At 40.8% G+C, this 24,355-nt stretch overlaps 2 protein-coding genes across 3 annotated transcripts in view; one reads left to right on the top strand and one right to left on the bottom strand.

The window, feature by feature from the left end:
* The window catches only part of LOC119648694 (DE-cadherin), a 51,998-nt gene extending 49,955 nt beyond the window's left edge, over positions 1-2,043 (bottom strand). For both annotated transcript variants that reach the window (XM_038050506.1, XM_038050503.1), the window contains exon 1: positions 639-2,043. In XM_038050506.1, coding sequence (XP_037906434.1) covers positions 639-1,127 — 489 coding nt within the window. In that variant the 5' untranslated portion in view covers positions 1,128-2,043. The remainder of the gene's footprint in view (positions 1-638) is intronic.
* Positions 2,044-12,645: 10,602 nt separating this feature from the next.
* LOC119658945 (F-actin-capping protein subunit alpha) lies at positions 12,646-24,355 on the top strand. Its single transcript, XM_038066816.1, has 5 exons — positions 12,646-12,810; positions 13,072-13,352; positions 19,812-19,981; positions 20,052-20,231; positions 23,259-24,355. The coding sequence occupies exons 2-5, from the start codon at positions 13,115-13,117 to the stop codon at positions 23,532-23,534; spliced, it is 864 nt and encodes a 287-aa protein (XP_037922744.1). The 5' UTR covers positions 12,646-12,810; positions 13,072-13,114; the 3' UTR covers positions 23,535-24,355.

Genomic DNA, 24,355 nt, shown 5'->3' with positions numbered 1-24,355 from the left:
ATAAAAAAGTGTAAAGCGAAAATACATTTTATCTACAAATCAAATTTTGTAAGAGCAGATTGTGATATTTTAACTTAAAAATCTGTACTGAAACCCCAAGTCATTCAAATCGCAGACCGTTTACTGACTTCCGGCGAATTAAGGAACCGAATTCCTTTATGAACCCAACGATAATAGGCTAGGATGAACCTACCAATTAGAAAAAAACTCTACGAATATTACAGAATGTAAAGAGAGACGATGAAGTGGAAGGAAAGTCCGCTTTGTGCTCGAAGGGGAGAATACCTGCTAATCATTATAACTGAGGATCAAACGAGTTCCCCGCATTCTCATCTCATTACCGAAAGACCTAGTCAAATCAGTCATAAAATATTTCCGTTGTCTCAATCCTAACTATAACGACTAAACCCAAGCCTGGCTCACAATGTGCTTGGAACTGAAATTCATTTTTAATCGCATCGCAGCCTTTCCCAAATACCTTAGCGAGCATTTACGGCATGTTCCCCTCAAAGACAAAGTAGCCGACGAAATTCTGAATCACGCTAGCGTTCACCATTGTCTTTGCCGGCGCACCGTCATCCTCACCTCGATCGAGACCCTGGTCCCCCGTTTTATCTTTAGCGGTTTCTCCGTCTTACCTGTGTGTCTTCTGACATGGACTCGTCATATCTGCCCTTGTTGAAAACGGGCGGATTGTCGTTGATATCTTCAATGGTGAGTTTGAACGTGCATACGTCGTCAAGGCGCGGCCGTCCATCGTCCGTTGCTTGGACGGTTATGTAGACTTCCTTCTCGTGGATGGGCTCATCACGATCAAAAGCGTGCCCGGTCGTTATCACACCACTCTTAGGATCGATTTGGAACTTTGGCCGTTCCTGTGCAAAGTGAAGGATTTTGTACGTTATCGTATCGCCTTCATCCGGATCGTAGGCTTTCACTTGGATCACGAACGAGTTCTTTTGTTGCTCCTCTTTCAGGGACGGTTTATAATCCTTGCAGTCACGAAAATGGGGCTTGTGATTGTCGCGGGGATTCCACTCGAACGTCGTCTGGCAGCGAACGACGGTTACCACGAGAATCACCACCACAAGCAGCACTTGTAGGAAACTATCTAATCGCGTTTTCATTTTGATAAGTAAGGCTTACAGCTACGGTATTTTTACAAAGATAGGACGCTTATCTTAAAACTACTTCAAAACTGTAGGCTTAAGGAATACAGAAAACTTTCAGGCACTTAGTACTATCGACGGTTGCGGGTATCCATTTTCCACTGCCAGCTACTGTAGGCCACTTTCTCATAAGAATTCACTGCACGGTCGGGGGACACTCGGGTCCACTCAAATTCCAGGTGTAATTCGTTCGCGTCTCCACACAGGTTTCAATACAACTTATCAAAATAAACTTGCTCTCGTCGTCGCGTCACTTCATTTTGAACTTTTTGACAGTCGCACAATTTAACGTTCGTCGGCGGATTCTTGTTACGGGCACTTGCAACATTTGAAAATTTCGAATCGGTAAACACACGCACACACCTGAGTTGACATCGGCGTCAACGAACGGCACCGCATCGCTTCCCGAGACGCATACACCCGCGCGTTTGCCACCAACTATTTTCTCACCTTCTCAATTCAATTCACTTGGCCGCAATTGTCTTCCGCGAGATTGGCCGCATTTCACTGTAATCCAATGCGAAATCCTGCGGCGCTGCTGACCCGGACTGCACTTCGCAAATCTCATACAAGACGCGGACGGGGAAATGCCGCTCGAGTTTAATTAGGCAACTCGGACCGCAGTTCAGGTAACGCAGATATGTCAGCAATTCGGCAGGAGCTCAACGACGGCACGTTCGGCAATTCCAGGCAGCACGGACACGACGTCACTCCACAACTCGACGACGGTAGACGCTCAGCGAAACTGTTGTGCTGCTACGTTGCTGACGGTGAGTGCCCGCTGCAATGTTGTCTGCCCATTTGAGCAATAGAGACGGCACGGTGAGGACACTTGTTGATTTGACCGAGGGAACGGGGTTCACGTTGGTGCGAAAGAGATGCAAGGCTATGCTTAAGTTGAAGTGGAAAAGCCGGTTTCCAGGAAAACCAGTCAACACTGGCAAAACGAGTTTTCACGGGGGATAAGAGTGTTACCAGATGGCAGATTGCGGGGACTTTAAATTTGCTTGGTGGAATAGCGGTTATATTTTGAATTTGTTTATCATTATAAACGGGAAATGAATGAACTATAAACATTTTTCACATCTTAATATATTGTTATATTGTTACCATTACTGCGTTAGTAGCGTCGAATAAAGTTAAACGTTGAACTTTTCAAAGTGCAGAATCCAAATTATGGAATTCTAAGTGAATGAATTGAACCTTTCTTTACAAAAAGGAATTGAACCTTTCTTTATAAGGCCTAGAGTTTAAAATCGGTGTCGAGTGTCGGCGTGTTAGGAAATTTATCGATTCTTCCCCAAGTACAACTCAAAATATGCTCGAAATAAATCAGAGACTTGTATTCATCATAAACTCTCGACGAACATTCACGAGTTTAAGGGACATTCTTCAAATTTTTCGCTATGGCGCTAAATCAAGAATGTATAAAGTCTCTAAACAATATGTTGATTTAAAAACTCAAAAGGCAATCGAAGAAGAAATTCATCTAAATAAAGAAGCTGGCAATGAAACAAACGCATTGACTGTATCAAGTGACGCCACATGGTGAAGAGAGGCTTTTCATCATTGATAGGTGTTTCTTCAATCATAGGCAAATTCGCAGGCAATGTTATTAATGCGGAGGTTAAATTGTAATTTTGTATATAAATCTCAGCTAAGCGAGGCGGAGTTTTCCATGTCATACGAAGAAAATAAACCTGAATGCTCACCTAATCACGACGGATCTGCGGGAAAATAGAAACTATCTTTTAAGGCAATTACACAAGCGGTGGAGATAGCAATACGTATACAAGCGTAGTAGATAGAAAATTGGCCTAAACTGGTTCAAGAAATGTCCCTTTTTCATGGTCTTGCAATTTAACGATTCGGATTCCATCGAGAATATGAAAAAAGAAATTTATCCAGGCTATTATCACAAAATTTTAATGGATGCAGAACCTCGTCACGAGATACGGCAGAAATACACAAAATACTAACGGAAGATACGATAACTTGATTTGGAATATTTCTCCGAAAAGCAAGTTTTCTGGCAAAGATGTCACTGAAATTGCAGCCTGAATCGCAACATCCACTTTCAACGAAGGATCGGAAACTTACCTGGTCATAATGGACCTCATGACCATAAAAATTGGCGAAATTTCAAAGGCTTGGTCGCTACAATTTGACGAGGTCCGCGTCTCGACCAATAGGAGGAGTAGTCAGCAGTTAAAAAAGGGTCGATTTATGTCAATCGCCGTAATAAAGCGCGTATTTATCGGTCCGAATGACTTACGAATGACTTTGCTAAAAGGACAAAAGTGGAAGTCAAGGCTGCATTGTTTCTTGAAAAAACCTGGGTTTATGGACTATGTATAGCAGATTAATGGTCAGTTAAGGTTTTATGGTTAAAAATCTACTTTTTAAATGCGTTTTTCTCGAAACTGCATATTGAAAATCGACTGCCACTATAGCCCAAAATCTATCCAACAAAATTCTTTGAAATTTTCACGACTTATGCAGAACATATTTCTACGATCCACAAACTAGGATAATTGTGATTCATTCAGTAGTTTTTTTTCATTGAAGAAGCCATGAAAAAAACATCAAAATTCGCAAAAAAAAAAGTTTAACAAGGCACCAAAAATGTTGCTTTTAAGACTTTTTAATAATCCTAGTTTGTGGATTGTAGTTAAGTCTGCACGTTAAAATGCAGTTTACTTTTTTTTCTTTAAGATGATCACAGCGCCCTCTAGCGGGGTAGCAGAAAAAAACTTTTTTGGAGATGGGTGTATAAATTGCTCTATATTTCAATAACGAACTCTGCGATCGGGCTGGAAAAATTACTATGTATGCTCAGGATATCAGTTAATCTATGGTGAAAAACTTTGTATCTTTATCTTAAGCGCCTTTTCTCGAAACTACCATTCTCAAACTAGTAGGACATTTTTCTTCGAATCTGCTTGACATTCTAATAAACCAATAAATTTTTCATTATTCGTAAGAAAAACTAGACAAAAAGTCTCTAAAACTCCTGTGTGAAACAAAACCTTATTAGAATAGATTTAATGTCTCTCTGTCCATCTGTCTTTTTTCTTTTTGAAGAGGTAAAAATCTTCGAAGACACTGGCCTGGACTCACTAGGGTATGGGATTTTTACCCATTAAAATCGCGTGTGCGTAACCGCGTTCTTCTCGTCTCCTCCGCTTTTCGTCGTTTTGCTCTAAATAGATGCGACCATGCAGTTGATCGCGTCCCACTCCTCTTGAGATGTTAGCATTTTTCGCACCAGATTTTCTGGTGCCAGAACCTCTCCTAGAGTCTCCTCTAGGTTCTTCTTTTCCTTCATAAATCTTGTGTGGAAGAATACGTGCTTTCCTGGGATTCCATTGCAATTTGGACAATCGGGCGAGGTATCCAGTTTAAACCTGTACGGGTACTGGTACGTGAGAAACTGAGTAAGATTAGTATTCATCTCACCATGCTATCTCTCCAATCACTCTTTGATGGCAGGAATGAGACTATGTGTCCACCGACCCATTCCCGAGCATTCCCAATGCTCTTCAAATTTATTTAGAGATTTTTCTCTTTCGTCTGCGATGTACATGTTCGTTATCTCATCTGCCAAGAAGTCAATGTGCATCATTCCCGAAATTACGAATGATGCATCATCTGAGGCAGCCCTGAAGGCAGAGTACACCCTTGGGGCTGTTCTTTTGTAGACTGCACTCAGTTTGTTAAACTTTTTGAACCCTCTAGCCAACTCTTAGCAGCACCGATCGCTTCACATGAGTATAACTCAACATCTTCCAGATCGTTTTGCGTTATATCCTCGGCGTAGCCCACCACCGTGGCTTCCCCCGGAACTAAAAGATAGAACATCGTTGTACATGATGTTCCACAGCAGTGCGCTTCCCTTTCGGAGATAATGTACTCCTGGGGTCATTATCGATGTCATACCAAAGCCTCCTTTCTTGTAAATAGCTGTTGACAGTAGCTGCGAGATAGGCGGTAATACCAAGTTTCTTGTATTAGGTTTCAATTGGCCGAATTGGATGCATTTCTCAATTGTATCTTCGGCCAAGCCAGTAACCATATTGATGGCATCAATGGTTGTCGACCTAAGGGACCTCCCTGGCACTCAACAACGGGGAGTAATCTATTGTAGATTATTCATCCTAGCATTTTCCCCATAGTGTCCAACAGACAAAGGTTCGCGTTAACTACCACTACGCGCCCTCAATTGCAGTTACTTGAAGTACGCTTCAATTCCCCCATGATTTCTTGTGATCCCTGGACTCCTTCTCTATTGCTCTGCGCTAAGCGCCTTCTGGGCAACCCACCAGTCGGCAATCTTGGAAGAGTAGATTTCAAGGCATGCCGTAAGCAGCAATTGAGTTGAAGTTCACTTTCCATGTGCTACTCCCTTTTAGGAACATAGGAACAACACTAGCAAGGAACAGCCTCAACTTAATCCTGTTGTTGCATTTCCGGATTTTAGACAAGGCAGCGAAAGTGGATCCAGCACTGTTAACGCGTCGTGTCGGCAGAAACCACGCTTCACAGATATACAAATTGATCAACGCCTTTGATGCTCTTCGCAGATAAGAAGAGTACGATGAACCGTCAGACTGAGAACCTTGGTTTTGTAGATGTTTACCTTTAGTCCAAATCTACTTGCTCTCTTTCCAAATCCATAGCCATTTGGCAAAAGTCCATGACCCGGTGAGAGAGCAAACAGATGTCATCTGCGTAGTCGAGGTGTTTGAGGAAGGATGTCCGCATCCATTGAACTCCCTCTCGTTCCCCGCACAAAACATCACCGATAACAAGAAGAAATAATATCAGCGACAAAATGCAACTCTGGCGGGCTCCTCTTTCGTAGGGTATCGATGTGGTGAATGCAGGATAATGGGGAGCGGAAACTTCCCTTCACTCTGTCTGTCAAACTTTCGACATGTTATTTGATGGGTTCCACAATTATTTTAGTTATTATATTTGCAACGGCAGGGAACACGCAGGTACCCCTTCAATTGTCACACTTAAAACGAGTGTCCTTCTTTGGAATCTTAACAATCATCTCCCTCTTCCATTCTGTGGGAAAGGTCTCGGATTCCCTAGATTTCCGTACGAATGGAAGTAGCAGGTGTGCAGCAACTGCAAATGCAGCAATAAGTAACTCTGTGGGTAGACAGTCAACTCAGATGGTTAAATGGAGTAAAGCCTGAATGCATTGATGGTCAAAATGATTTATCTTCTGCTTGGAGGAACAGTTCGTATTCGCATGTTACGGCAACTAGCCATTTCATTCACAAGGGGAGGAATCTCGTCAAATGTGATACAGTTAAGAAATTTTTTCCACCTCTTTAGTTGCCCGTAGAGTTGGTTTTTTCGGGTACAATCCAAAGGGACCAATTGTATAGCCTTTAAGAAGGACGAATGATACCGTCCACAGGGTAGGCATACGATTTCATATATATGGGCTCCTGCATTGACGTTCCAATTTTCGCTCTAACGTAAGTCTCAACAATTTCATTGTGTGCAATGGATCCAGAAATTTGCGGGTGATTACTGAGCTCCTTTTTGAAGCTTTTCTTTTAATTCCTCGCTTAAGTCATCGCATTTGAACACAATGACGTTTATCTGTCTAGATGAATGGGAGTTGAAAGGAATTTTAATGCCGAACTTTCAAAGTATCGTTACCTATGATACTATAGAAAGAGGTGAGTCCAGCCAACATAAAAAAATCTAAAATTGTCTTATTTCCGTCGCTTTTAAAACAGGGACCGCTGACTTTTGCCGTGATTTTAATGCTTTCTGCTGGGTGTTTTGCGTTTGTAGTTAGTTTGATGGAAATGAAATTCTTGTTAGCCCCTATGTCTATAAGGAGCTTTAGCAGCTGGCCACCTTTGGTGTTATATTCTAGGTATGGAAGGCCGAAAAGCCAACTTGTCTTGGACGTTTTCCGATTCCGAGTTCCGAGTTGGTATTCTCTCCATTAATACTTATTGGGGGAAATGATCATAATTATCGCTAGTTTGGAGATTGTACAGTTTTTGCTGCTTCCTGGGATATTGCACTGAGCCGTCTGGCCATTTGTTTGCCTGGGGAAGGATGGTCTGTTTATGTAATCGACCTGTCGTATTTGGATGGATTTGTCTGTCCACTAAAATTTCAAACATATCAAAAATAAACAAGTCGGGATATCGGAAGCTGGGCACCTCGAGTATAATGGTTTTGTGTTGAAGAAGATGAATTTAAATAAAATAATGAAACATGATGCATATATACTAAAGGCGCGTAAGTCACGTACCGATGGTGTTGATTAGAAGGCTAAAATGGCAGCCGGTAGGTCACACTTTAAGAAATGACGAAAATTCCATTGCTGAATCCACTTTCCAAAAGTGACGGGTGAGTCGCCCTAGACACACATGACATAGAACAATAGAAGAAAGGTGTAGACATCTCAGAAAAACCTGGAGAGAGTTGAAGCACGTCAAGCTGGCAACTATGGTGTGCATGCGAGGTTGAGGAGGGAACGACGTATAAACCTCTTTATGATGATCCAACTGCTAGTGCTATCGAAACGTTGTGATTTATTTTTAGACACTAAAACCACTCCGAGTCCCCTCTTGCTCTGTAGAACGGTATTAGCTCACTATAACTTGGTCTCCTTTTTTCTCTACGCGGCGCACGTAACTGCGCTTTACTGGTCTCCTCTGTGCGTCATAATTTGCTTTGGATAAATTCGATCATGGATGCAAGGATGCATTTAGGCTCGGACGATCCTACCTACTTAAATTATATATTTAATGTGCATTGCCTTCGACTTCCATTCATCGATCCGCTCTTGGTCCCACTTCACCTCACTTTGAGGATTGAAAGATCGATCCTTCAAATTAAGTGGGGCCAGCCCACTGTCTGCCTTACAGACAGCCGCATGCAAGGGATTGGCCTGTTTTTTGCTGTAAAAATAAGTGTGTAGCGAGTTGACTTGGCGATGATGTTGTACCGAAATGTGAACCACGCCCCTACCTTCGATGTCACGAGGTAGGTCCACCCCTCCACGGTAGAGTTTGAATGATGCATTCAGAATTTGGAGAATAGAGTAGTCCGTAGCTGCTGCTGGACGTTTTCCAGATCGGTTTTCGTCCACGGCAATATTCCGAATGCATAAGCTAGCGAGGGAATAGCGAATACATTCAATGCGCTTATTTTATTCTTCCCTGAGAGATGCGATTTCAGCACCAACTTTACACGTCACAAGAATCCGGACAGTAGAGCACCCATAAAATCACCAACTTGAACATGGGTTGCTTGCAGAATTCCTAGGTATTTGAAGAAGTCTGTCTCGGACATAGCTTGGATGTGGAAATCACCAATGCTATATCCGGAATGCGGTTCGTAATGACCTTTGCGGATGGCTTGAAGTCGCACTTGTCAACTCATTATCGACTCGAGTCGATAATGAATTGCTCTTTGCAACTCCTTGAACCAACTCGACAGCCCTCCTGCTCCTCGAACAGAATGTTGTCGGTCTCGTGGTGCCCATTAACCCTTCTACTAATGAATTTGTGGAGGATTTTATGGGGTATTATGTCCTCGAGGTCCTGCACCGTGTCCTTTTTAGGGACAAGTTTATGTGCCTGGTCGAACTTCCTTTTCGGTAACATCCGGTGCAAGCTTTGTCTGCTTGACCTCTTTGAATATACCACCTAGTCCATTACATGTCCTTCCTCTATTATTATTATTCTATTATTCTATATGGGAGGATCCCCCCCCATACGTACGAGAGGGTGTGCTAATGGTGGATTTACATCGAATATAACCATTTGGAGTATTAAATGGGGGTCTCGATTAGTGCTTTGCAAAGCTGACCTCAATTCTGATATTTGGTGCAAAAAGGGAAGTGCGGGGGCTGGACCATTTCATTTTTTTTCGCGGACCCATTCTCAAAAGCTACCCGTTTGAAAAAAGTCATGAAACTGTCGCTATATGGTGTCTATGCTTCGAAACACCCTCAATACTGATCTCTACTCAAATAAGGTAAATAATAGTATATTACTATATTTTTTAAGTTAAGTTAAGTTTTTAAGTTCATTATAGAATCATACAGTTTTGCAATAATATAGGCTATAATATAGAGCATGAAAATAGTAACTTTTGTGGAAATCATAATATTACTAACAAAGTTATTATAAGTGGAATTTTTCGTTTCAAACCCGTTGTACCCGCTCTGAAGCCCCAAGTTAACTGATTTCCACCATAATTGACCAACAATACTCAAACTATGTTCCAATAGTGAACATATCTGCTCGAGAATGTTGCGACATCTTGCTTCAATGTTATGGCGCTTTAGTCCTTTTGATATCACAAAGACAACACGGATGGGGACCTCTCCTTAAACACAACAGTTCCAATCTTCTCACTAAATTCCGTTTCAATTGGTGTAGCCATTTCTGAAAAAAGTACGTGTCACCGACAGACCGACCGACATACTTCGCAAAATTTACATAAGAAATGTATAAATTTGATAAAGGCTTTAACTTACATATTTTGGAAGTTATAGCCATGTAAAGCTCTAAATATAAATATGGAAACTTTGGTACCTATTTTTCCAGGAGTAGGGATATGATCCTGTGGATAAAATAATTATTGCAAAAGATGTCGCTACCATATGATTCACCCTTTCTATCGTTAATTATTTTGCTGAGTTTCAAGTATGTAGATAGAATTTTCATTGAACGTGTTTTGTTCTAGTCTCGCGTATAGAAAGATGATAGTTTGAATTATGGCGTTCCTTTCTATTTTCTTTTGTTGCTCTGCATGGTAAATAAATAAAGTATAGTCGGATTTACTCCACAATGCTAAATCCTGGACTGGCTTGTCAGGAAATGAAAAAGGGTTCTTGATGCATGGACGGCATCAGGAGGCAAATAAGTTGGTCTAAACCGAACAAATCCGTGTCTACATGCTAAATATTTCTATACCCACTGGATCGACGGAGGAACTCGCAAGAGTTCTTCGGAAAGGGCGCATGGATAATTGCGCTCTATAAGAAACTAGATGGTACGGTTCGAAAAGCTCCGATACAGAACACAACCGCAGTAAAAATAGTTATAAACTTCTCTATTTTGGTAGTCCACGTACTCGATACAAAGGCCTATAACGTGCTTGCCTATTACTATATCGTCAGTGTAAGCGTTCTTAGTGAGTGAAAAGGCAAACAGCAACAGATGCCCTGGTTGATTTTGTAGACACTCATAACCTTGTCCTTGTCATATATGGTTTATTAAACGATTGTCTAAGCTTTCTATATTTTATAGTAGGAACAATAAAACGTAATTTGACTTCAACCTCAAACGATGCCGTCGTTTATATTACTGTCATGGGGTGCCGTATGAGATCATCTCTCACAACGAGGAACACGCCACGAATTAAGTGGTAGCGATTTCACGAGAAAAGAGAAGAAATGATTTCACTTAGGCGATTGCCGACCATTACGGATGCCGAAGAATCGTGGAATCAAGCTTAAAACACGATCAACAAAGCGATCTAGGCAACCCTCGGGACCAATTAAAAACCGAGAAGCAAAGAAATCGATCGCAGTTACGGTAAACTGAACACTCAAAATAAATGTTACGGAACTGGATGAGGCAATCAAACGAATGAAATTGGGAACAGCAACAGGACCTGACGACATCGCTGACTCAGTGCAGTGCTCAGCATTAAGAAAAAACACCATCTGACTAAGAAGAAAGTAAAACCGTTCCATGCTCAAATTACCATCCGATCAGGGTACTGTCCCATACCATAAAGATATTTAAAGGTATGCTTGACAAACATATTCGTGACATCGTTCAAATAACCGTGAACGAAGTCAGGTTTGCCAAAAACTGCGAAACTACTGACGCCATTCACTTTACGTATAGACACACCGTGAGAAGCATTGTACATTGCATTTGTGGATCTAGAGAAGGTGTTTGACTTGGGACCACACAAACTCCGTTCGTATGCCCTGCGGCGACACCGGGAGAGAGAAACCCGCTGGGCTAAATTGTTCTACCGCGATATAGGCATATAGGATAAACATTCTATTGAGAATTTCGTCCTCGTCGCAGTAGAAATAAACTACCATGCAGGAGTGGGGACTAACGCTTTTGCTGGCGTGCGATAGATCAATATATTGTATGAGATATAAAAATATCTTGCAGCAATTGGTCTGACGACTGATTAGTGCCCTGACCGCTTTACGTTTCTACAAATTTATTTGAGATATCTTGTATTTTATCGATGCTTTATATGTAGATGTCGTGGGTTGTGCATCTCTTTCACTGGCCTTAAGCAACACAACAAACCCTAGACCCGTAATAGACCTAGAAGCTCATTTATTCCCGAACTTCCTTAGTATCGGGTTCAGGAAAGTTCCGGGCCTATCAGCTTGACGTAATTCTTACAGCTAGAAACAGCTGAGAGAACTGTACTGGGCGAACCTATGAGTATTGGAATAATCTAGGATGCTCATGGTGAATATGAAATATCTTACATATCTCTATTGCCAGGAAGAGCTTCTGGGTCATAGTAGGAATATTCACTGATCACTGCAGGCTAAATTATCCCTTGAGGAAGCTAGGGATGTCTGTAGATTCTGTGAAGAGAGAGATGAAACCCCCACACATATTCTGGGAAAGTGTCCGACACCTGTGCAAAGTACATAAGTTGAAGCACCTGGGAGAATACTTAATACCAGGTGCCAGGTTGAAACACTAAGTTGGTACTATAGTTAATGGGTATATTACAATAAGTAAAGGTGCACAATAGTTTTTTTAGGACACATCCCTCAACAATTTCATTATTATTAAACATTAAAGCTAGGAAGAGTTTTCCACTAAGCGGTTTGCATCCCTCATGATCGTAACTTGATGGATTGTTATCGTCATACAAAATCCATCTATCAGCGTCGATAGCCATGGTTGCAATTGAAGACTTATGCCCAGGCTTTTTGCTGCCATTTTGGTTGACGAGATGGGATCGTCAAAAGACTTCCTTCCATTTCGGTTTGCATTTAGACGAGGTGCGACGGACCATCCATTCGCTCCGAACTTCGACGACCAAAGGGTTGTGGTTTGCCAAGAAGTGGTTTTCTCGAAGACAGTTTACCTGGAGACAAATGATGGTAGAAGCGGCTTGTTTCAGTTGGTTCTTTGAGAACAGAGTGAAGTACTTAGATCTCTATTTATGAGCTCAGTGTTAGTAGTGTAGTCGAATGATTCAAAATTCAATTCAAGTAATGTTTGGAAAATTTAAAGTACAACACAAGATCAATTAATTTAACTCAAAATGCCACAGAAACTTCTCAGTAGTAATTTAAACAATCCCTCAGAACTCCATAATTTCAAAATTCCCACCAACCTCACTTATACTCTTCTACAGCGTATGTTACATGTTGCAAAACTTAACAACTCTAAAGTCCCCTCAAACCGCCATCTAGTACGATGTCGCGCGGAATTTTCTTTGTGGGGTGATTGACATTGACAGCCGTGTTGAGAGTTGCTCCCGTGAAATATCCCGCAAACCGTGAAAATCAATGCGGAAAGACCACTAGACGCGGCAAAAAGTTTTAAGTAGCATTCAAGTTATACAAGTATACAATATTGACAAGGTAAGTGTGTCCGATTTCAGCAAAGGGAGGTGCCCAGTTCCCCAAAGAAAAATGACTCGTCTTCCACTTGTCTTTTGACGTTTCTTGGACGAGTGATTCACATCATGCTCTAGTACTACATCGATTTGTGTGTACATGAACAGGGACTACACGTCGAAGTCGTCATCACGGCAAGATAGTAGCTGACTTTTTGCTATTTCAACTCCTTTACGTGCCTTACGAGAGGATATTTTCATTAATACAGAACTTCGTTGATTGCAGCAAGAGTGAAGGACCGTCTGGAACGTGAATTACTCTTGGAAAAATGGATGAGCCAATTAGCGATCAAGAGAAGGTCCGAATTGTTTCTGATTTCATTCTGCACGCTCCACCCGGTGAATTCAATGAGGTGTTCAACGATGTTAGGGAACTTCTAAAAAACGACGCGCTACTGAAGGAAGGTGCCAGTGCTGCTTTTGCTCAGTACAACAAGGATCAATTGACGCCCGTACGGATCGAAGGCAGCGATCATTACGCACTCATCACAGAATTCAATGATTTGGGTGAGTATATTTTGTAGTTGTCATTTCCTCGCTGATTGCAGCTATCAGAAACGGAGCAAAGTCAGTGAATTCCACTGATTGCGACCAGCGGTTAGGGTATTCCACCGAGTGTTATCTCAGATTCTCCAACTAAATGCTCATATTCTCTGCAACTCGGCTAACATGCAATCAGTCTTACGAGTTTGCTGTTTATTACCAACAGCGATTCGAGTGCGAATACTTCGTGCAGGTGAATCACTCAGTAAACATTATAGTCGGCGATAAGAGCGGCTTGATATGTGGGATTCGATTGGAAAGCGCTGATAAGGGATGTGTGTGGAAAGATGGGCTTGGATAGGAACTGATTAAGGCATTCCAAATCGGCTTTACGTACTTACTCGACGGGCAGAGGCAATGTGAGAAGCGACATGAAGAATAAATGGCTCAACTGTTGAACTTTAGTAAAAGGTTGGTGGGTCGTGCCTCGCATACATTGTTTACTTGTTATCGATCTTTTGTGTATCAGCTTGGCAATGTGGGCTACCTGAGCAACCAAGAACGAGAAATTTATCCACATGAGATATTCTTTCAAGGATTTCTCAATAGAATTGTTCTCATAAATTATATAATCTGAGAAATGAAGCCTTTTTGGGACTATATTACATGATTATACCGGTAATGCACTCCATGAGGTAAAATTCGATCGACTTGGGAGAATTCATCGAGAATATTCCTTTTCCGAGGAGCTTCAGCTAATTTCAAATAAAAGTTGCCTCAATACGCTGCAGTCGAACGTGCGGACTCAAAAGGGCAGCAGCAACCATACACCTCATATTGAAACAATTTCGGTTCTTACAGTCGCTGTGACCTGGGTTTCGGATAGTAGTCGGATCATTGTTTGTCTGTTCATTTGTCTGTCACACGCACTTTGCATCTATTGACATGAAATTTGGTAAAATTGAAGAATGCAGCAAAAGACGTTACTATATGGAGTTGATAGCCAGCTCGTTATCATCTGAAAATTCTTCTTTAGTACTTTCCGAAATACGTATAAGTTTTTCATGAAAAAATACGTTTATTAGTGATTTAGATAAATGGTTGTAAACTACCGGCAATCTTTCAATAAAACTCGAAACACTTCTAGTTTATTCAAATAGACATATGTGTTTGAGGTGAACGTGAAGTATAGTCTCTGAGCAGAGCACTCAGATCATATTGTACTCGACTCCTCCGTCTAAAGAAATATCCCAAATATATTTATGTATCGTAAAATTTCCATTAGTGGATGTGTGCTGCAATTGGACCACATCAGAATCAAAGCGCTTACGGGGCATTCACATAGAAAATGCTCCGTATCATCTTGGGGGATGGTCATGAGGGATTTAGGTACAATACCTATAGCTGAGAATAGGGGAACTACAACCACCCGCTCGAGATGCCAAAATTTCTTTGATTTCCCGAACCAATGGCTCATAGTTCACCTTCTACTGTACGTATTTCCGTGCAATGTTGCTATTTTGGGGGACGTCGATCAGTTAGAACTTGCCGGTTCTAATACATGCTGTAAGCGGATTTACCAAGTACTGCCTACGGCTCATATTGGTAAACTGGATATGTTTCCATGATCATCCCATGCTTGTATCCAAGGTTTTGATGAATCGCCCTACATACAGCATTATGACTGTCCGTGTATTGCATCGAGGCCATTACAGTGCAGCCAGAAATGAGATGGTTCAACATCTCTAACGCCGAACCACGCATTCTGCACTGGCTGCACTGGTCGTTCTCCCCCCGCTCTTTCATTATGAGCTTTTTTAAGCTCCTGAGCACACAGCCATCTGTTCGACAAATGTAAATCGACAACTAGCTGCCAAAAGCAATTCAGATGTTTACCATGTATTGCCTTCGACTTCCATTTATCGATCCGCTCTTGGTCTGACTTCAACCCACTCAGAGAAATCAAAGATCGTCCCAGTCAGGTCCCAGAGTCAGTCCACAGCTTGCCTTGCAACCATCTATATGAAAGGAATCGCCTACCATTTGCTGTAAAAACAAGCGCGATTTGGTGGTGATATTTTACAGTCATGTCAATCACGGCCCTGCCTCCGATTTCACGAGGCACGTTCATCGCCTCCACGGCAGAGCGCATTCGGATTTTGCACATAGTAGTCCATATCCGCCGGTGGATAGCGAATACATTCAATGCGCTTCCTTCAGATCACCAACTCGCGGATGGTTTCCTTGCAGAATTTCTAGGTAATTATAAAAGTCTGTCTCGGTCATAGCTTGGATGTAGAGGTCATCAATGCTACGTCCGGCATGCGGCTCGTGATGACCTTTGCGGATGGCTTGGATTCGACATTTGTCTAATCCAAATTCATCCGAATATCACGGCTGAACATGTTTACTATATGCAATAGACTTCTAAAGCGGTCGTCAATACCGGCATACAACTTGATTTCATAGTATATCAAGTGTGTCAGTTCGCACTTATCACGTAGACCATATTTGATTGCAAAGCCATGCCCTCTAGCATCCTTCAGTAGCCATAAGAGGGAGTTCAGTACCATGCAAAACCAAAAGGGACTCAATGAATCCCCCTGGAAGGTGCCTCTTCGTATATGGATAGGCTCTGAGGTATTGGCACCCTTAGATGAAGACGATTAGCCAGATATACGGGACACTGTCTAAAGGCTTGGCATAATCGATAGAATAACTACATAGACCAAATTCTAGTTGTCTGTCTTACAATTACCTCAGAACGTTAGGCGGGTAATCCCCAAAGCCCACACCAATATTCTTTCGCTTCCGCTCTGTTGGGATTTGTTGAATGATCTAAAAAAACTCTGCAGGTTCCTCGCGTACGTTGCATTCTGAACAAGTCTGGAGTGACTTTCATCACACCGTCAAAATCGACAGAAAGTTTCTTCAACTGCGGGTGTTTCACTGGGGATTACATAGGAGTTCTTTTCAGTGTACATATTTTTTCCGAGCCATTAATATACCATTCTGGCTTTTTTATATAGATTATTCTTACATCTCTCTGTTGATACTACGAATTTTTTAGGGTGCATCTTTTCACTCGCAGTTATGCTCAGAATTGGGCGAATAGTTGTAATTTTTGCAACTGTTTCACTGAAAATATTGAATCGCTTGACGACTAATCCTGGTTTATACTTGTCTATTTACATGGGATCACTTTCTCACCTTTCACCAGTGATGTGAGTTCTTACGTTTCATTTTCTTATAGTGAAGCCATCTCATTGTCTATTGATTCTTCTTGGAATCTCTCTGTTTCCCTTTCAAAGCCTTCTCAACCGTCTGCATCTCCTTTTTATTCTTCTTTCATAGTTGTGTCGATTCGTGTTTCGTATTTTTCTTCACCACTTCCTTCTTGTTCATCTTACTGGCATTTTTCTTCTTGAAAATCTCCTGAAGGCTCAATGTCTTCGAATGGAAATTTGACTTTTTTTCGGCAATCTCCGGGTTTCTCCTGAAACGTCGCAAATCTTGACAAGAAAACTTTGTGAATTTGCTTTATGTAAATTCTGTAATGTTCATAGCCATCTTATCTAACGAGGCATCCGTGGATCGCTTCTTCCTTCGTTTTTCCTTTGGAATGAGAGCGTAGCGTGCCAATCCAATTATGCGAAGGTTTCTGATCTTTGGCTTCTTTCCCATCCCCAGCTTGCACGGACTGACTTATTCTACCGATGATTGAGAACATAAACCCTTCTATTCACCAGCTCAGTTCACTTCTTAAAGCTCGACATTTGGATTAGAATACTTGAAAGTTCTAACCATTTCACAAATTGTTCGATTTTCATACGCGTTACCACCACTTTGCTCAGGCGTGTATGGTGCTGTCAGTCTTTGCACTACTTGGCGTAGGAATCTTTGAATACAATTAGATGTTTCATCTTCAGCATTCAGTAGTCGTCGATTTGCATTTACTATTCCTGTCTTGAGTCTCATGATAATTAGGCAGATCCCGAATTTTTCTCTTCCACATCGGCCAGTCCATTTCTCCTAAGATGAAATTAGACATAAAACGGTGCAAAGTGGATGTCCTTTTGGGACAGAACGTGCTAAACAATTACAATTACTTTCCTTGGAAAAAAATCTAAAGTTATCTTTGATTTAAAATGTTCTTTGATAACCGAACTCAATTGGCAAGTAGACTAGCGCCATCTTTGTAACTTTATATTCAACATTTCGAGTCTACATTCACTTCAATAAGAAGTAGAGTTCAGCTGGTTTCTACATTCCTCAACGATTTTCTAGGTGATCAAAAAACCACCACTGCAGATGCGATGCATTTACCCTTCAATTGCCAATGTTCCTGCCCTTAGAATCACAACCATTCAGCCTGAAAGACGTTGCATATTGTCCCAACGGAAAAATTCACTTGTCGTTTCTATTCAAAAGGTAGATTCCTACTCCATAACTCTTTTCTGTTTGTGAGCTGTAGGTGAGGTGAGGTGTAGAAGACGTCCGTATATCACGCCACGCATTCTTCTGGTTTGTCCGTTTTCTCTACGTTTGAGGATAGCTTGATATTTTCTACCAAACTGACGCATGGGGATTCAAACATTGAAAGGCATTGTGAAAACTGGGATCAGTTCTTCCACTAACTCTTCCGAAGATCCATGCCCCTGACATCCTTTGTTGTCCCATAGATCTAATCTAATTAATCTATGAACTACAGATATAGAAGACGAAACAGACTTCCCTAATGGTTATATTGTAATCGGGGTGAGTAATCTGAATGCCAAGGTGAACTCTTAAACACCATTGCGTAAGCAAGGGAAAGATCAGTGATGATGAACAGCTGAAGATATGGGTGTAAGGAACACATACTATCATTCTCGATTCTATTAAATGTAGCGAAGTTCCACCTTTTGTCACCGTAACACATGAATATAGACTGTTCTTTCATACAGAAACCAAATGATCTTCATCATCAACGCACTCAAGTTAGACAAGGCCACTGGACTTCATGGTCTCTTCATTTTCTGCAGACTTGCGACTTCCACTTTGTCGCCTGTTAGGAATATACAATTTTTCCATTAAGTAGAAGAAGGTAATGATCGGTAAGGTTTCGGAGATAGACATTCTTCTTGAGTGTCACAATTGGGTGGGTGCTTGGGAGGTCCTACTATCACAAAGATACTAGCTAAAATAATAATTTCAAAAACACCTTGAAAGCTTGATCGACAGAGAGTAGGCTGGCTTCCGCTTTGGATCGATCAGATTAATATCGTTTGGAACATTGTGCTGAATTTAAATCCCCGCCTCTATTGCCCTTCATTGAATTCGAGAAGCATTTCGATAGCGTGAACAGGGAGTGTATCTGAATTATTCTTCGCAGGAAGAGCCCTCCTGATAAACTACTAATTATTTTCAGAGAGATATATGAGGACGCAAAATATTTTCATTGAAAAGAAAACTAGGTTTCCGATTAAACTATAGAATTTTATTTATGTTGAGGTAGCAAACACGTGTTTCGGACACAACATGTGCCCTTCTTCAGTGTTTATTTTGTTATGATTAATTGAAGTAATACAAATATCGTATTTCGGGAAGATTTGGTTCTTCCAAACTTCACCTATGACTTCGTGTGCTACATTAAGGCAGAATGTCAGAGGAATTTAAGATCCAAAGCGGAGTCCGCCAGGAGCGAAATGTCAACGAAATGTTTCCTTTTTGTTATTGGTGGCTGAAGGACTTGGAGGGAATCAATGGGTTTCAGCCTATCCGCAAACGCCTCGACTTGTTAATACTTCTCGCCGAGTCGTAAACCTTGACCAAATAGTGGATTTGCGATGGTCCTTAGCAACGATAAATCCTTTTTGTTGTTTTGTCTGAAATTTAGAAATGCAACTATCTCGACACCAAGCTTAAGTTGAGGCTCCTCCGCAGCCTTTGTGCTGTTATAAATTGACCGACACTGTTACTCGTAGGCTCCAAGCTCCGTTAACACCTGCCTCGCCAATTCCATCGGTGTACGCTGGTGCATGTGTTCATTGGCAGTAGATAGATCAAACATTGAGGAAGGGCGACAATTCCATTGGGATTCATGGTGGAGGACAAGTAATGGACAGCGGAGGAAAAGTGCAATCTTCTAGGAAAGTTTTGGGGGAGCTGAAGCATTTTGCCAGGAATCGACAATCAAATAGCGTAAATTGGTGGACACATTGTGACCCATATAGGGGTTTATGACAATCATATAAATAATAGTCGATTAGATTTCTTCGTTTCTACGGTAACTAAAACCTCTGAACGGCGAAATAGAATTGGGCTGAAATTCACTTTTGTCCAATTAATTGAATTGCTATTAAAGAATGCAGAATAAATATTTCTGTTTGCATTTTCCTTTGTTTTAGTAATTATCGCAATAAGATCGTTTTCGAAGTTAGTTTCAATTAGGAAAAAATCACACAATCGTCTGATTTCATAACATTTTTCTATAACTTGCAGGTGGCGGACGTTTTTATGATCCACGTACGAAACAGTCATTCCGTTATGACCATTTACGTAAAGAAGCAAGTGAATATCAAAACTACGATGCAGATGCCACAGCTGAATCATGGCGTTCAGCTTTAGATATAGAGACATTAGCTTATACTGCCAATCATTACAGGCATGGGGTAAATATCGATTCATATATTTAGGACTAAATCCATGGAGAATAACGAACAATATGTTTTGTGATTCTAGGTTTGTTCTGTGTTCGGCAAGTCACAAGGAAATCTAATTACGCTTAGTATTTGTATTGAAGACCATCAATTTCAACCGAAAAATTATTGGAATGGACGGTGGCGGTCACAATGGCATATTTCGTTTCAGCCTGGTGTAGGTAGTGCAGCAGCTGAATTGAAAGGCGTATTAAAAGTTCAAGTAAGTACTAAAAGACATTTTAAGATGTGTAAGGAGTAATATTTTTTATTACACTACAATATATTACTGATTTTTAATTAATTTTGAATATTATAACACTTAAAAATTATTTTCATTCATTCATTCATTCAACATCTTAAAAGAACCATTTTTCTTCTATCAAAAAGAGCAGGCCTGCTCTACTTCACAGGATTCCTGAATTAGAATTGTGAAGTAGTCCCGGTTTTTCTTAATGGGCCTCATGTCCAGGTGCCTGATATCGCTCCGCCTCTCATGAAACCTAGGGGTTTCGAGGAGAGTAGCTGCCGCGGAGTTACTCGTCTGCGGGCGACTGGCGGACATCAAAACAAACGCGGCGCTCTCGCTTCCTTCCAGTGCAGACTCATGTTGAATATCTGATGTGAGCGGCTGATGTAGGCTGAGTACGGTGCGGCAGGTTGGCGAGGGGAAGCATTGTTGGGCTTTTGCTGTAGGGCAAAAGTCAGAGGCTAATGGTCCGTGAACAAGGTCTGCGGCCTTCCTTCAAGGAAATATCTGAAGTGCTTGATACTCAGATACAAATTCATGATATAAGCGCTGCAATTCCGTTAATGAGGTTGCCAGCTTTGATTCACCCTTTGGGGAAGGACAGCGCCCACCGCGGTGTCCGAGGCATCGACCAACACGGTTAAAGATACATCTTGTTGAGGGAATACCAAAAATGTAGTGTCTATCAGCTGTTGCTTGGTGGTTTCAAACGCTTGGGCGGCTTTAGATCACAGAGCCTCGCTCGATTTTTTGGTATTAGAACCAGATAAGAAGGCGTTAGGTAATGCATGGTGGTGAGCGGTTTTCACCAGAAAACAACGGTAGAAGTTTACCATGTCCAAGAATCTGATAATTCAGGCATCTATAATCTCCACAAAGTCGCCATTCGCCATTGGGCTTGGAGACCAAATGGAGTGGAGATGACCAACTGCTGTTGAAAGGTCTGCATATACCGCTTAAGACGGTCATCTCGTGTGTCGGATCCGAGGAATCGATTTTTTTTTCTAGCATCCATATCCGTATCTAGGTATAGTGTAGAATATATGGGCAAAGTGATTTTTTGATATTCGGTGTCGTTCGGAAATTACAGTGTTGAACAGCTAATGTGTCACATGCCAGGTTTATGTCGATCGCCGTAATAATGCGCGTATGCGTCCAAATGACGTTCGAATGACTTCGCTAAAATCGTAAGAATTGAAGCCAAGGCTGTATATGTTTTTTTTTCAGGAAACTTAAGGCTTGGGGACTAGATATAACAGATTAATGATCAGTTAAGATTTTATGGTAAAAATCTATCCAACGAAATTCTTTGAAATTTTCACGATTTATTCAGAACATATTTGCAAAAATTTAGTTTTCATTATTTTTTTAACAATCCTAGTTTGCGGACTGTGATTAAGTTCGCACGTTAATGTCCTTTAAATTTTTTCTTTAAGATGATCGCCACGCCATCTTTTTTGACGTATAAGTTGCTCTGTATTTCAGTAACGAACTAATAAAAAAAATGTGTTTTTGTAACTTTCACCAGTTCTTCACAAAAAAATTTCTAAAAAAAAACGACACGACACCGGATGATCCTCTTAAGTAGCTGTTCAAACTCTTTCCGCGTAGCAACGAGTTTCTGAGCGGTAGAGACCGCACCTTCGAGAAGATCGGGGAACCAATAGTGTTAATGTGGTGCTGGATATTATGCTTAACTGGCTGAGAAAGACTACATACGGTAGTAATGTTGCGATATTTTTAGAGGAGTGAAGAGTATTATTGTTCGAGCAGGTTGAAATTTGCCGTGATGACTGAAGGGAGGTTGTGGGGTCTATCAGGGACCTACACTGCATATTTTCCAGCAGCCCATAGTGACACAGGAAGCCTGCGGCACTGAAGTCAGCCAAAATGAAGCGCCACGAAAAGTTCCAACACACGCAAGATTCACGTCTACTTGCCTGTTTACTGTCGGTAATTTTGGCTGTAGAAATAGTTTGTTGGGCCTGGAAACGGGGGGACCGAGACTTCCGCACCTGTGTCTACCAGCCAATTGTGCCCACTAAGGAGGTCGTACACTATAAGGCGACGTGTTGCCGCAATTCGGGTAGACGTTGCCGCGCCCCAAGCGAAGTTTTTTGGGATCACAAGAAAAGTGTATGGGCTGGTATATTTCGTGGCCTGACCTACAAACCTACGGTGGTACCAGCACACGCCGGAGTTCGATACACACTGTGGCGTGTACTTGCGGTCCTTGTCTTCTCGTCGTCGCTGACTGCAGAGCGAACCCAATTTTCCGCCTAGTTTTCTGGCACGGGATTGAAGGAGGGCGTGATTTGCCGAATTCGATTTCGACATTCAATTCAATGGACACACACTTACTTAGAGTTGGGGGATGCGAGGAGCGCGCAACAAGCGGCCGATGCGATTATCGAGTGCTGATGCCGATTACCCGTTGCAAATCTGTTCTTTCGGCTGGCTTTGATGTGAAAAGTGGGTTTCGATTTTGTATGTGATAGGCAAACTCTAATTAAGCCCAGTAAAGATTACATTTAGTGAAATAATGCTCATTTGCAAAAATTATGATTCCCTGTTCTTTGTATTTGGAAATATTGTACTATCTATTATCTTCTATAATCAGGAGATGTTACGTTTGCTTCTCTTGTATGAAAGATTCATTCCTTCTTCATTGATACTTATTTGGTGCTGTCGTATCCATTAAGTTTTGAATATAATAAATGCATACCAAATGATTCTAGTAATAAGTAATACTTGGTACTATAGGTTGTCGAACATTTAGCATTTAACTGATGGTATAACATCATATGTACCGTTAAAGTAATGAAAGGTGGTGTTTGTGATATTACTTTGTAATATCACCTTTTTCAAAAAGTGATATGACATCACATTATCTACTAAGGTAATTTTTGCGAACTGAACTGACTGAAGTAACTTCAAGGTGGAAGTTGAAGAAAATCGCAAAGTGTTGATGCACTGGACTTAAATTTACTCTTGTTTCAGGTTCACTACTACGAAGATGGTAACGTTCAACTAGTTTCATCGAAGGAAGCTCGCGAATCGATAATTGTGACGAATGAGCAAGCAACCGCCAAGGAAATCATCCGAATAATTGAAGAGGCCGAAAACGAATACCAATTGGCTATTTCAGAAAATTATCAAACAATGTCCGATACAACATTCAAAGCGTTGCGGAGGCAATTGCCCGTTACGCGAACTAAAATCGATTGGAGTAAAATTGTCTCGTATAGTATCGGTAAAGAATTGAAAACACAATAAGCTCCAGCTATAAATGCAATTATTATTATTTTTTAAAGAAAGAATTTTTTCTTTATATATACATATAAATTTTATTATTTTTAAAATAAAAAGTAAGCATGATGTGAATCAAGTTCAATATACGAAAGCTAAAGAAGGGGAAACGGAAAGAAAAGGAAGACACAAAATATAAATGATATGAGATTAAATAAAATGAAAACTTTGAACAACTTGTAGATATTTTTATTAAAAAAGCGAAATAACAAAAAAATTTTGTATTGCCTTGTTTTTATTTTAGATACGATTATTTTTAAAATTAACATTTGACACAATGTTTCCTATAATTTTTCACTGAAAGAGAAGATCGTTTGCCTGTATTGTCCATTGAATCATGAAAGCAACGTTGCATTTCATTTATCTTACGTATAAATAATCGAATTCGGTAAGACACCAGTCTGGGCTTGCATAGCCCCCTTGACGGTGTGGTCCAGCTAGAAGAATTCTCTTTATCTCATTTGTAATTTGGTTGGTTTATTTCTTGTAATTTAACAACAATAAAACAAATTTTTTAAGCTATTAACAGAGTATTTAAAAGAGAGGTTTGTTAAACTACGATTCACTTGTTATAGCGTTTTAATAGAATAATTATTAAGTATAATATAGACCATGCTATTAAAAAATAATTAAAAACAATAAGAGAAGAAAATAAAGTTATTAAGGAAAGCAGAAAACCATGCGAACAACAAGTTTATGTTATCCTTTCGTTCCAAATCTTTCTTTTTGAAGTGCAGTTGTGAGAGAAATAATGAGATGGAAATAAAGAGTATTAACGATTATAATAA

Source organism: Hermetia illucens, chromosome 1 (assembly GCF_905115235.1).
Source record: "Hermetia illucens chromosome 1, iHerIll2.2.curated.20191125, whole genome shotgun sequence".
In the NCBI taxonomy this organism is placed as follows: domain Eukaryota; kingdom Metazoa; phylum Arthropoda; class Insecta; order Diptera; family Stratiomyidae; genus Hermetia; species Hermetia illucens.
Note: the sequence above shows the minus strand (reverse complement) of the source record. Positions and strands in the feature narration are given on the sequence as shown.